Consider the following 14,616-nt stretch of genomic DNA (forward strand, 5'->3'; position numbering starts at 1 on the left):
TGGTAAACAAGATAAAAGAAAGTACAATCTGAAAAATGGGGTGTCATTAAAACAAATACCATGAGACGCGGCCACAAGACGCTTGTACTTACATGTGAAGGAATGTACAGATCAAAGTTCTGGGAGGTGTCCAGGTCAATGGCATGGAAGCCCTGATTGGAGCCGTAGATGACCTTTAACCTCAAGCCTTCTTCAACAGTCAGATCTACCAGCAGAGGTTTGTAAGCCAGCTCGGAAAAGACTGAAAATATACAACCACTTATATAGTTTGGAATAATGACCTACAACCTAGCTGACAGTTAATTCCATAAAGTGTCCTACGTTAAGTAACTGAAACGCAAAGTCAGGGCTCATTTAAGAGATATTAACCTTCTTGCACCAGGTGCAACCTGAGAAAAACCCTAGTTGCACCAGCCAAATTCCAGCTGCACTGCTCTTATTGCAATGTGTAATGAAAGAAATATATTACTGAATTATTCAAAGTTTAGAAGAAATATGAGCTGACATAATTATGCTTAAATGTTATATTTATTGTTGATAAAATTCTAAACAATTGACTTGCACCTGGTGCAAGTTAGACAAATTACTGGGTTGCACTTTGTTACATTGGGTTGCACCAGTGCAAGTAACAAAGCACTAAATCGAGCCCTGAAAGTACATATGTTCATATGAAGTATAGCATTACAGGACACTGCTAAGCTAAGCAGTCAACAATTATTAATTAATCAATTATGAATTAACAACTAAGGCAAGAACAGGAAAGTTTGCTTTATAACGATGCTAGCATCGACACCAAAACGTCACATCCATTTCAATAAAGAAGTTGTCTATCCATAAAATATCATTCCTATTCATCATACCAGCTTCTAAATGCCACTCAAAGAAACTAAAGAAAGAGATGTACTATTTTCAGATTATACCATTTCAACTGACATTTCCTGTAAGCATGAGATATGTGGTAGGATGTGACTCTCATAAACCCAGAGAAATGTGTTGATTTAAACTGCAACAAGTAACATATCTGACACTTGTCAAATCAAATGAATTTGAGAGTCCTAGTTTACACTCCAGCCACCTCATTACCTTCAAATACAATTGACCAATTATTAAAACATGTAATACTTCCTACACTAATGTTTCAAGTGGGCGACTCAAGCACTGTGATACATATGAAATACATGCTGCCCAACTGGGACACTTGTGACTACATGAGGACTGTCTCCTTAGACGTTTCACATGGATCAAATGAAGGGACACTTTCACTACAGACTTGGTGTCTCCACAGTCGACCTTCACATTCAGTTACAATCTATCAATATACCTGTTTACATGGGGATAACGTTCAGATTTTAGCACCTTTTGGGCGGTTGGGTCCCATCTGGATTCAAACCCTCACACTCAAAGTCAGGCACTTTACTGAGAACGTGTTATCCCACATATAACATGCTACATTTGACCATTGTGTATTCGTAGCTTTAGTCGTGGGAGTTGAGCCAATTTAGGCTGAAGGATACACAAAGTATGTGGTCTTGACTACCAGTTGTTACATTTCAATCATTGTGCACGTCACAGTAGCTGAGTGGGTTTGATCCCAGTGGGTGAGTGGGTTCGATCGCTGACTTTTTGTGCTGGTGATCCCAGATGAGATTCAACCAAAAAGGTACAACTGACTGACTGAGTATTGTTTTACACCATTTCTAGCATTATTCCATCAATATCACAGCGGGGGGGACACCAGAAATGGGCTTCACACATTATACTCATGTGGGGATTCGAACCCGGGCCTTCGGCGTGACGAGCAAACGCTTTACCCACTAGGCTACCCCACCACCCCCCAAAATACTAGAATCTGTACTGAGAAATTCTGTACTGTACTGAGTATTCCCAAATACACCATAAGCAAATCCACCCCGGTACATTCCCTGCTGTGACTCACCTTGAAGGCCATGAACTTGTGGTAGGGTTTGGGAGCCCATGCATAGATCTCTATACTATCTTGCAATGCTATCACAAGAAACTTTATTCTTTCATATTTTACTGCAAAAGAAACAAAACAAATAAATATTTAGTTATAATTCACATGCAGTCAGTTAATCCATTGACATAGGTTATAGATTACCTAACCTGAAACCTGAATGTAGAAGTTGTTCAAATGACCAACTAAATCACTGTGTCGCCTTGGCAGACAGTCATGGTGATGGTTTCAAGCTAAACTTAACTTAACATGGCAGCAACCATGTATTGTTTGTTGTTTAATGCTGTACTCAGTATATATTACATCCATATGAGAGCGATCTGTAAATAATCAAATCTGAGCCAGACAATCCAGTGATTTACATCATGAACATTGATCTATGCAACTGTGATACGGTGACATGTGTCAACAAGTTAGTGAGCCTGACCACCCGATCCCGTTAGTCGCCTCTTGTGACAAGCATGGGTTGCTCTTGACCGGATCTTCATGGGTCCCAACAACTATGTAACATTATCAATGTGATGAGAATAATTACTTACCAATTTTGAAATGCACACATCCTTCTAATTCACCAACATTCACCCAGCCATTCTTCTTGTCGCTCTGAAAACAGAAGACAAAACACATGACGTCTTGTGTCAGGTTATGTGTGGTGAAATGTTCATATGTTTCATTAAAGATATCAATAATCTGAAAAGATAAACACTGATTAGAAACTATATTACCAAAATTCTTCCAATATCCAATCAACATACATTACAGTAGTGTGATAATTTGCTGCCTTGAAATATGAGGTTCAAATTGTTTGGTATTTGTTGAAAGACTCTAAGAGTTGTCACAAGCTTGTGGTATGGAATGATAGTAAAACAATTTTACCAATTCAAATTAAAGAGTAAAGATAAGTAAGTACCCCCTCTGTTTTGAAGATCTTGCTCTTGAGCCAGGATAAATAGTAGACACGGATCTTGTTTTTCTTCCCAGATATGGTCACCAGAATGTTCTGTCCTTCCAGGACCTCCATTTGCTGGAAGCGGCGCCGGGATATCAAAGTGTACACTGCAAACATGGAACACAATAAATAACTGATGCAAAACTCTCTCAGCACTGCAGGCCACGGTTCATAGCTACTGTAGATTCTGAGTGAGCAAGTGAGATAGGTTTTATGCCACTTTTAGCAATATTCCAGCAATATAACCCTGGGGGACACCAGAAATGGGCTTCACATATTGTACCAAAGTAAGGAATTGAACACTTTGGCACAATGAGTGAATGCTTTAACCACTAGGCTACCCCACTGCCCCTGTAGATTTAAGAATCATTACCTTTTCCTTGTCCACTTCTGTCCAGCAGCATCAAACCATTTTCTGTTCCAATCAACAGATTGACTCCTGAAATTTAAAGAGCACCCATATAAACACACTGTTCAACTCTACAGCCTTATCCCTAGATGTGAAGCAACACTGTTGTAATGAAAGAATTGGAATGTAATAGTATCAAGTCTAGTTGGTACTGTATATACATACTTATGATACATATCAAAAACGGTTCATACTAAAAACCAAAAACAACTGTCTATACCAGCAACATCTATTGATTCCATCCCCTATGCGTGTATTGAAGAACCTACCCCATAATGCAGCACACAAGATGTCCGAGCCGAATCTCTTCTTGTATTTGCGGATCTCCGGGGTGTCCCCTGTGGCCTCTGTGGTCTGTGACGGCGTGACGTTGACGTTGATCTGCGACCCTCTTCGACTCTGCTGTGAGGAGACAGAACCGACAGTTGAGCCACCCGCTCCAAACCCGAAGGCGGAGAAGGAGCGCTGGTGTTTCATGCCACCGGCCTGTTTACTCACCGCCTGCCGATACTAGAAAAATATAGTCACTTGTATACAGGGGCATAACCATCACCGGCAAGACAACAGATTCCCTCACAAACACCAAAAGAGACAAAGTTCACCGAAAAAGATAGTTATTTCAGCATGAGTGAAAAGGATTCTGGTTCCGAATATGAATCTAAGCCTCCGTTCTACTGTCAGAATTTACCCAACCTCTGTGTGATAATATCCATGTTATTGCATGTTAACCTTAACGATGTACGTCCTTACATTTGGAATTGGATAATCAAATGTGTTATAAATATGCATAAATTTTGTTGTCTATGGTGTTTTGGTTTTTCGTTTTAAATCTGGATGTGGCAGCGCCTGATACAGTGTACTATAAAAATCTAGAACCATTTTGATTATGATGGAGCCAAGATGACAGCGGTATACAGGATGAGGCAAGCACTACAAAACTTGTCAATTAATTTGGAATCCTTAACGTAAAAGTTTACAAACCTCTGTGTCAATTATATGAATAAGTATGACGAATACAATAAGATATTGACAAGTTTTGCACCAATAGATATACAGGTTTGCCAAGTTAACATGTTTGAAGTATTAGATACAGATGTTCACATACAAAAGCTACATGTAAATAATCAAATCTTTAAATAAACATCTAAACTGACGTATCATTCCCAAATGCTTATCTTGAAACTACCTACAACTACAGAAATATCAAGATGAATAATTATATCAGTACAAATCTAAACTACTACTGATGCAAAAAATAATTTTGAACTAAAATATATTTAAAACAAAACCTTAAAATGATATTGCTGGGCAGTTAATTTTAATGATGATCTGGTGACAAACATTTAAACACCATTGCATGCTGTATTCAAACGTCAGCTGACAGCTCTAAACATGCTATGATTACAGATTGGCCATGTTAGATGCCGTGGTTCTTATAGCCATTATTTGGAGTGGGAAGCAGTGTTCGGGTTGGTGTCCTGTTAACATTTGTACTGCGTACAGGAATTTTAATACGGGTCCCATCTAGACAAGACAGTCTTTGGAAATGTTCCTACTCAAATGCCTACTTAACGGCAGTTTAGTATGATATTGACATGAAGAATTAGAACACAAAGATGCAAGTATGTTTGAAACAAGTGATGAGGATGATAGGACATACATGGATGGAAAGTTTATGTGGAAAGATATCATCTCACCTTTGAAGAACATACATTAATTTGGTTCGAAAAAAAAAAGTTAGTGAACTGAAAATATAGTGGTACAGTGATGTATGGCTAAAGCAGTAGTACTTCTTGAACAATTAAACGCCTTGAATAATACCGTTTATAGACATGAGATCCTTCAATATCTACATCCTAAATGTTTTAAATCATGAACAAGTCTACATACATTATAACTTTACCAACAATTACTGAAATTAACTAAATACTTTTCATGTTTATCAATGTAACAGATAGCATTTGTATTAAAGGCTTAGTATTACACAGTTGTCTCCCTTTTGTTGACATTATCGAAAGCCCCAACACCATACAATCCCAAAGAAAGTCATGCATAATCTCAAGTTGTTAACTCAATACCTCATCGGATGTAGATTTGTCCTGGGGTCGCTGCGGGGTGGGAGGTGACCTCGGCTGTGGGGGTGTGCGTGGAGGAAGGAGATCTGGTAAAACATTCTGGCTGTGACGTGGTGACTGCATCCCTGAAGAAGACAAATACCAAGTCTGTATTGCACACGATATACTTTCCCATAACTCAGATCATTCTAGGATCATATCTGCTCCATCCTAACTATATGTGTAACACATGTTATGCTTAGGATCACACTTTCTGACTAAAGTACAGATTCTACTACTTCCTTTAAAAATGTTTTTTTTTTTTTAGTCTTATCTGGGATTTGAACCCAAACTCGCAGAATCAGGGCCCTCATTCTCGAAATGTTCGTAGCCCTAAAAATTCTTAACTTTGATCGTAGCCAATGTGTTAAGAATGGGCTTAAGAAGTTCATAGGGCTACGAAGGTTTCGAGAATAGCTAGCCTGGCATTTAGTCACCATCACAGAAAGCCAGCAATCTAACCCACTCAGCCAGCTTGGCGTGCATGCAAATGTAAGCCTGACAACTGGTATTCTAGAACACGTACTTGTGTACCCATCTGACAAGTGGAACTACATGTGCTTTGATAAAACAAAACAAACCATAATCCTTTCTTACAGATTGTTTAGGATTTATTACATCTCAGTCAATGTGCATCTATGAATCTACTGAGTGATTGAACCACATCAGTTTTCTCCATCCTTACCAAGAGCACCAGGAGCTGATGAGTTGGAAGCTGTTCTGTGAATGTGCTGTTGTGCATGGGGAGGCTTGGCGCTGCTTCGCTGCCCTTCACGGTCATTGCGCCGATATTTGTCTCCATCGAAAGCAGGTTCTGATTTGTTCTGAAACAAAATCATCACAATTAACACAGAGCCAATATGAAAAACACCAATATAACACCTACCTGTATCATTATACAGTGTAACATGTCATTTGTGCTTGTGTGTAACGAGTGTGTTTGTATTGGTAAAGGTAAGTACATGTACTTCACAGTAGTAACAGAGAATTCACTTGCATGTTTCAGAGTGTTCTGTTCAACATTGTTGTAACAGTATATTTATCATCCAGACCTAGGGCTCCTTTCACGAAGCAACCTTTACTAAGGTTAACCTTAACTCCCATTCTTTAACATTGCACTAAGGTTACCTTAGTGACTTACGATCACCTTAGTGCTTGGTGAAAGGAGGTCCTGGTTAACTTAACGGTACCTTCTAAAACAGAACTGACAAACACACATTGCAATGCCCAGGGGCAGATACAGCTTTTTGAGAAAGGGGGGTGCACAGTATCGAGAAAGGAGGGGTGCACACTTCATTTTCACGAGAGTTTCAATGGTCATTTAATAAACTTTCAGGACAAAAGGGGGGGCACGCACCCCTGCACCCCCTCTCTGGATCCACCTATGATGCCACTAAGGATTTCAAACCAGTTATTCACTAAATTCTATAACAGACACAACCTGCCAAAATGAACAATAAACAAATCATCATATGAGTGTGTGTATTTTGACAGCTCTACTAATCCTTGTTAGCAGCCAGCCAAAGTATTCATAGGCAGTTAAGTACATATACACATAGTTCCACACTGGTCAAGTGGTCAGTGGGCACCTGGTTCTGAATCCTAGTTTGTTCCCATCACCGTGTACCTGCAGTAAGTATGTAGTCTGAGAGAAAAGATAACACACCACTGAAGAATTGTATCAACAGTGATGCCAAATAACTACGCTGTTTTAACACAACCTTGACAAAGATCCTTCTGAAACTTGTGCAAGTCACCGAAATATCTTTATCTTCATATTCATATTACTCTAAAATTCCAAGGAAAAAAACAAACTTAAAACAGAGTTCACATCACAGACTGACTAACTGAATTTGGTTTTACACCGTTTTTAGCAATATTCCAGCAAAATCACGGTGGGGGACACCAGAAATGGGCTTCACACATTGTACTCATGTGGGGAATCGAACCTGTGTCTTTGGCTGGAGGTGAAGGCATAAAACCACTAGGCAACCCCAACACCCCCACTCAAGTTCATATCAAAGATTTTCAATTGTTGTGAATATACAGAAACAATAAGTTTTCCATTGCAAAATACAAGCTTTTCTTAAAAATACTTGTTTCTATCTATGTAGCAGGTCTTGATAAATCCTGAACAAAGGTATTTTTCAGACTGGGTGGACGATGTGTCAATGTTTGTTCATTTCAAGGAAGCAGCTTGCACCTCATTAAGCCACGAAATTGACGCTGTTGATTGGTGGTGTAATGAAATAAGTGATGGGGGGACTGAAATCACCGACGGACAGATTGAAATCTGTAAGAGGATGAGCTGGCACAGCCATTTTATCTGCTATGTTATTTTCTCCGACAAGATTCCCTTCAATATGGATTAGAGGGTTCAAGGGTGTAGGTTTACAGTTTGATCAGAGCTGGCTAAAGCCAATTCTTGTTAAACATGCTCCACAAACAAAAACGTGTAATCTATCCTCATCCATCGTACAAGGAAAGACAGCTTTGTTCAATGCTGTTAAAGAGTGTGTCTTAAACTAAGTGAAAACTTGTGCCTTTGTTGAGTCAAGTTACAGATTTTTCATAATAATGTTGAAAATTCAGCCAAGATCAGGCAAACCTTGTTTGCAGGTCACAGAACCACCAAAGTTCCAATCATGAAATATCGACCGAAACAGGAGTCACCGTGTTTAAACCCATTTCTATACAAAGAAAAACACTTGGACTGTTTACTGAACATTATGTTGTGTGTAATGAATCTTCTCAATTCCACAAAGTTGTTCTATCACTTCTTATAAAAAACTGATTGTGTTTTACTAAATTACATGAAGATATTTTTTAAATAATAATGATCAGATTGTTAATGTATTTCTTTAATTGATCAATATGTGGTGAGAACCTAATCATTGAAATATTGACCACAACAATGACAGCAGCTGGTGCTAATGGCCGTCCTTTCAAACAAGCTTGATTTATGACATGGCAGACTGGCTCAGTTTCATTCCTGATGTTGAGTTGGTAAACGATACAATGTGAATTGAACAGAAACAAAATTACATGATATTGATTTGAAGAGGTTCTAAACATTGTTTTCTTTTTTTTCAGCTTGTAAGCCTTTTGCCACATGGTTTGAACATGCTGGGAGACATCAAAAGCATACAATCTTACAAACAGACATAAACAGCTCCAAGTGTTTTTTTGTGATGAGGAATTTTTTTCCAAAACTGGGTGATTCAGATAATTTATTGATACAGTAGGGAAGAAAATGTTAATTATTAAATGCTATATTAATCTAATTATGTCATAAGAAAACCTGCACATAAAAGCAATATGCCCTTTAGGCGTTTTTAAATTTTGTTAATGTGAAAATATCTGTGAGCAGTTCATTTTAACAGTTTAAAAAGATCCTTCATTTTTGGAAGCAGTCTGTTATTTACTAGCTGGATGTGCAGAGCTGAGACCTCAGGTCCAATTGAATGGGGAAGAAAATTTGAGCTAACAACATTATTTTCCAATGAAAACACATTTAATTTCAATTCTGATACTGGCAGATTCTGCCGATCACGTGATGGTCCCTTGCATGCCGATTACGCCAGAATTAATCACGGAAAATGGCTGGCGCTCGACAGGCGCAGAAAAAAGGCGACCAGTAATGTCAGCCTTCTCCAACTGTGGCCAATCTAAATGCAAAGTGCAGCAAAGTGCTTGACAGACTAATTTGTGACGTCCCCTGAGTCACCTAGCTGAGAAATAGCTACTGTCAGACGATGAAATTCTTGCCCCTAATATGTTCTTCGTGGACAGGGTGGAGTAGTGAAAGGGTAAAGTGGTACAAATATCGAAGACTGATCATTAAATGTTGGCTAAATGAGCAATTTGTGTGGACGAGGAGAATAACTGGTATATTCTTCTAATCTATTCATAACAAAGACTACACTGACTTGATGCAAAGGAAAGGTGGGACGGAGAGACCATGTTGTCAAAGTTTTAGACAATACAACATGCATAGATCATGTCCTTAGTTTAACTCTCGGGCTGTGGAGTAGTGAAGTGGTTAAAGTGTTCGCTTGTCACGCTGAAGACCCATGTTCGATTCCCCAAATGGGTATGATGTGTGAAGCCCATTTCTCATGTCCCCAACGACATTGCTGGAATATTGCTAAAAGTGGTGTAAAATCCAACTCACTCGCTCACCATAGTTCTACACCCTCACTTTGCTTCCTTTCCGTGGGTATAAAAATACTTTAAGAGAGACATTAGGATGCATTTCACATAAAATCCGTTTGAACTAATGATAAAAACTTCAGATTTTATAAAAAAATAACTATAAAACATTCAATAATGGGACGTGGTGCCAATTAAATGAAACAAATCCTGAAAATAGTGTCAATTTCACTCAGCAAGCTGTCCATCAGTTTTGTGCCTAAAGGACAGTCCCATATTTCAGTGCAATCAATGTCGGGACGACCAGCTGATCAGGCAGGTTTTAACAAGGCTTACACCGAGACTGTCACGACTGGTTGCCAACAGTGCCGGAATGGAGATCACCACGTAGTTGTCTCTCTGACATCATGGCTTATTTACAGGAAACATCTTCCACCGCCAACCAGGACAAATATGATGGATAATATCACTTAAGAAAGGCAGCATTGTTTCCAAAGAACCATGCTATTTCACTGCATCTTTCTCTCTTGGATCCAAGATCGGTGCAATCTTCAGGCACAGAATGTAATTATGATTTTGATGGATAGTGTAATTAAATTTGAACATGAGTCATGTGACTAAGACGACAGGATTAGAGGCAAACTTGACTCATGTGTCCTCAATTCTATCACTTTTGCAGACATGAGGTCCCGGCAGATCATTTGGAGGGATGTGAAATTTGGCCCCAGAAGTGACGTTCATGGCCACCAGCAGCTGGCCAATTCCACTGGACAGAGCTAATCAGCTAATTGTTTTAACCACGCTGGCAAACCCAGTCAGAGGGCAAATGATATTGGATCATGGGCAACAATCTGCCGCTCTATATTATCACAATTCTTTCCTCCGTATTCAGAAATTGGATTCATATCTGTTGCATTTAGATATTACTTCAGTGCATGAAAAAACTTTGTTAAGAAGGAACAAAGCAATGAAATTTTGAAGCTATGATTTATTTTCTTCATGCTATTAATCGAAACAAATATGAGTCTTTAGGATCATAAATAAAATGACCTTGAATAATTAGTTGGAAAAACTTTCAAAAGAGCTATCAATACTTTCTTCAGACTAACTCTTCTAACTAATAAAGACCTACTATTGATAGAGTCAAACATAAACCGCTGTTGGGCAAGGACCATCAAACATCAACCATTCAACCAAACATTAGCATAAGTCAATCAGATTACTGACGCCTTTCAACTGATGTCAGACTTGGTTGTGGTCCTCACAGACTGTTTCACCAGCCCTCATCAATATCAACATGGTTTAGTGAGCACTCTCATTTCCAATCAGCCCCTGTGGCCAAAACACCCAGCTCAAAGTTTCACTTTTCATTTTCAGATGACTATCAGTTACAAATAATAACACCATACATTAGTTAGCCCAAGTCTCCCAAATGAGGCGAAGCTATGTCTGCGTCCCTATTTCCAACCTGTTCCCTGCATCAACTTAGGCTTCTGTGCAACACCAGATTGAAACAAATGCAATTGTCTCACATTTTGCATTATGTTTCATGTTAACCTTGCATGAGTTCGCTTAACAGATGGAGAGATTGGCTCAGTTTTCAGAAAAAAAGGGTTTTGGGTAGCAGTTATAATATAGAACAAAAGCCTTCAACTACAATTTCATCTGTACCAATGGCCCAGTTCACATTTGGCGATAACATAAATCTTCTCACAATAATAAGATAAATCCAAACGTTAAGCAGACACTGGAGAGAAGTCATTATTCAACATGATTAAATCAGTCATAAACATTGAATCAGTGATTAGGCAAATACTGGCCCATTCTTTGAAGTATCGAAATATTTGCCATGAACTAATCTTCATAACTCCTACATAAATCCGATCGCCAAATCATATTTTGTGAGCGCATAAAGTTGAAATTTCAGATGGAATGTCACAAAGACCTCATCATCCTCCGCCTGCCCTGGAGATGAGCAATGAGGGCAAACCAATATTCTCAGAAGCAACAAAGAAGCCCTTAGTGGCCCAAACCCAGTGTCCATGGCACGATGAAGGACACCAGACGAAGATCTGGTGACCGCTGATCAATAGGCCAATCATGTTGATATTGGATTCCTCCACACCCCTTCTGTGGAACTATTCCTCATTGTCAAGACAGAATTACCACAACCAACATGTTCTTTGTTCTTTTTTACACAGCCATGCAGAGTCGCAGAAGCGGCTTCCGCTTTCATTAAAGGGTCCATCAACAAAGACAATAACTTTGGTTTAATTTCTCATTTCCAAGCCTCTGACCTTATGGCTTGGATAATCATTTCGTTCTTAATAAAACATTAATTCAAGTGTGGGATTCTCATTTTCCTGGTGAAGACAGGGAGGGTCTGTGGTGATTTTGGAATTAAATTAAGATTATATTGACAAAACTAGCAACTTTCTATTCTTCAAGTTGGAAGCTGTCCCACATTGATTCCCATGAGCTGAAACTAATTTTCGTAATCAACACAAAGGTTATTTCCCATCAGCTAAAATGCACATTGGAATGTCGTCTGTGATTCAAGTCTTGAACTACCCCAAAACATGAGCTGGATTAAACAATGACAGACCCAACAGACCGACAGACCAAACCGAACACTTGTTAATTTGGTTGTATGTCATGTACAAACAAAAGGTTTAATATCAGTATGAAGAGTTATAATAACAAATCCATTTGACATTTAAATCCTGTCATAACTTACAAAACCATATCTAACCATATCAAACTCTATTCATATTACCTAATCAAGATCATGGTTATAAAACAGGTGATTAATCCAAAGGGTCCCAATCTTCTCCAAACAACTCTCTGCACGTCCATATCATGGCACTGGCTGAAGCCTGGCCAATGGGCAGTCACTCTGATTTAGAGTGGATCCACCTCATTGTCAAGCATTAGTCATCCTATGCTACAGCAATAACTGAACATGATCGTAACAATAAATTGTGAACCCAAAGCACACAAAACATGATTGACTCTTAACCATGTGTTCCCATGTGACTCAATATTGTCTTATCTGGTTAAAGACATGATTCTGATTAAGGACCCTCTGGTCTGTTGGGGCCATTGAATGAACCCTGTGTGAATCATGTGCCAAAATGTTTCAGACAATGAATAACTACATCGGCAAATATGATTCAAAATTAAGGCACGTGGTCACCCGGGTCTCAGGACATGATCTGGACAATACATTCTGGCAACAGGTTCAACAGGGAATAGCCCTACTGAGGTTTACAAACATGAGTCAGTGATCAAGCAGATCTCCCAGGTCAGGCTGCAGCTATTTCTACAACAGAGGCAATAATACTGTTATATAACGACACCAACATTGTTTTGTTTTTTAGCTGATAACGATAATGTTATCTTATGATCTCAATACCAGTCATGTTGTTCATGAAACTACATGAGATTGTTGACTCTCTCCACAACAGCTAGTTTTAACTCATTTTGTGATAATCTAGTGGTTTTACTGCCCTTCGTTGACAGGGTTTTATATATTATTTGTATGTATTATAAATTTAGAACTAGTTTTAGTCACGATATGGCTGAAATATTGCCGATGTGACTTTAAATTTTAACTCACTCACTCACTCTCCACAACACTAATGTTTTTCAACTATCAATGTTCTGGGGCGTAGCTACCATTATAAAAAAAAGCTCGGGTTTACACATGATTGTTGCTAAAAAGGTTGGACAAGCCCTAAATACTAATCAAATATAAAGCTTTGCAACCTATCAGGGTTACACGAAAAAAATTGGTTTGCTATGAGCCTGATGTTCCAGTTCCCAGTGATCTGCAGTGTGCATTCATGGAATAACACTGGCCTCCACCCACACAAAGAGTGCTGCCCTAAAACTCGGTTCATTTGCTGGCTGATTTCAATGTCTTAGCCTAACTTGGAGAAGCATATAATTCAGACATCCATCACGCCTTACAAAACCCACAACCATTATCCCATGTCTCTCGAGTGTTAATCAGAGAGGAGCTACCACTATTCATTATGCCAGCATTCCCAATGTAGATTTAATTCCACTCTGACCATGATTGATGTGAAGTGTTTATTTCACTCAGGGCTCAGAAGCTATGTACATGTGAAATAGATCACCGTCAAACGCCAATACTGATCACAGCAAGGCACCACTGACTCCAACCTGTCAAAGTGACATTAAGCCAATGTACACAGGATTAACATGTTTGTGATGATTAGGTGTATTCATAAAAAATATTCAGAGCATGAATAGTCATATTATTGACTTAATATAATACATGACATCAATGAGCTGTCATCTTGGAGGGTCACTGTAAATACAGTATTTCTGGAAATCTTCACCGAACTGTACAATCTAATTATTGTGATATCTACACATAGATATGGACAATCAAGGACAACAATGATATGGACATGAACATTGGATAACAATTTTAATGGGAATGATTATTATCAACTTGTATCAGTTCGTTTATAACACATGGGTCCTTTCTATTTGAGGTGAACACCATTCACTTCCCAGCGTGACTGGATCAACACTACCTATACTTCAGGCAGCTCAGCCTTTAACATCAACATTTGTCAAGCAGCGTGACCTGTTATTTGGATCATAACAATCCAAACAGATACTATATTATGTTTCTCTTTAGAAATACAATCTTTATAAAGCAATTTATCAACAATGATTCATCTTCACGATCCAACTTCTCAATATTCTGAAACCATAATTGCTTCTGAGCCTTAAAAACTCTATTGAAGAAAGGCTACATCTTAAATATATTACTGTTAACCATCTTTTGTTATACGCATGAAAAGCATACTTCATATTATTTCTCATTAATGAAGAGCCATTGGAAATGATTTTTGCCATTAGTGAGTGAGTGACTTCAGTTTTACGCCGCTTTTACAATATTCCATCAATATCATGGCAGGGACACCCTAAATTTACTTCACACATTGAACCCATGTGGTGAATCAAACTTGAGTCTTCC

At 38.6% G+C, this 14,616-nt stretch overlaps 1 protein-coding gene across 1 annotated transcript in view; it reads right to left on the reverse strand.

Moving 5' to 3' along the window:
• The window catches only part of LOC124259176 (misshapen-like kinase 1), a 186,133-nt gene that overhangs the window by 8,488 nt on the left and 163,029 nt on the right, over nt 1-14,616 (reverse strand). The window contains 8 exon segments of the mRNA XM_046693274.1: nt 93-241; nt 1,933-2,037; nt 2,515-2,578; nt 2,886-3,031; nt 3,298-3,363; nt 3,603-3,843; nt 5,412-5,533; nt 6,133-6,271. Coding sequence (XP_046549230.1) covers nt 93-241; nt 1,933-2,037; nt 2,515-2,578; nt 2,886-3,031; nt 3,298-3,363; nt 3,603-3,843; nt 5,412-5,533; nt 6,133-6,271 — 1,032 coding nt within the window.

This window comes from Haliotis rubra, unplaced genomic scaffold, assembly GCF_003918875.1.
Source record: "Haliotis rubra isolate DU_JTF1 unplaced genomic scaffold, ASM391887v1 Scf711, whole genome shotgun sequence".
Lineage (NCBI taxonomy): Eukaryota > Metazoa > Mollusca > Gastropoda > Lepetellida > Haliotidae > Haliotis > Haliotis rubra.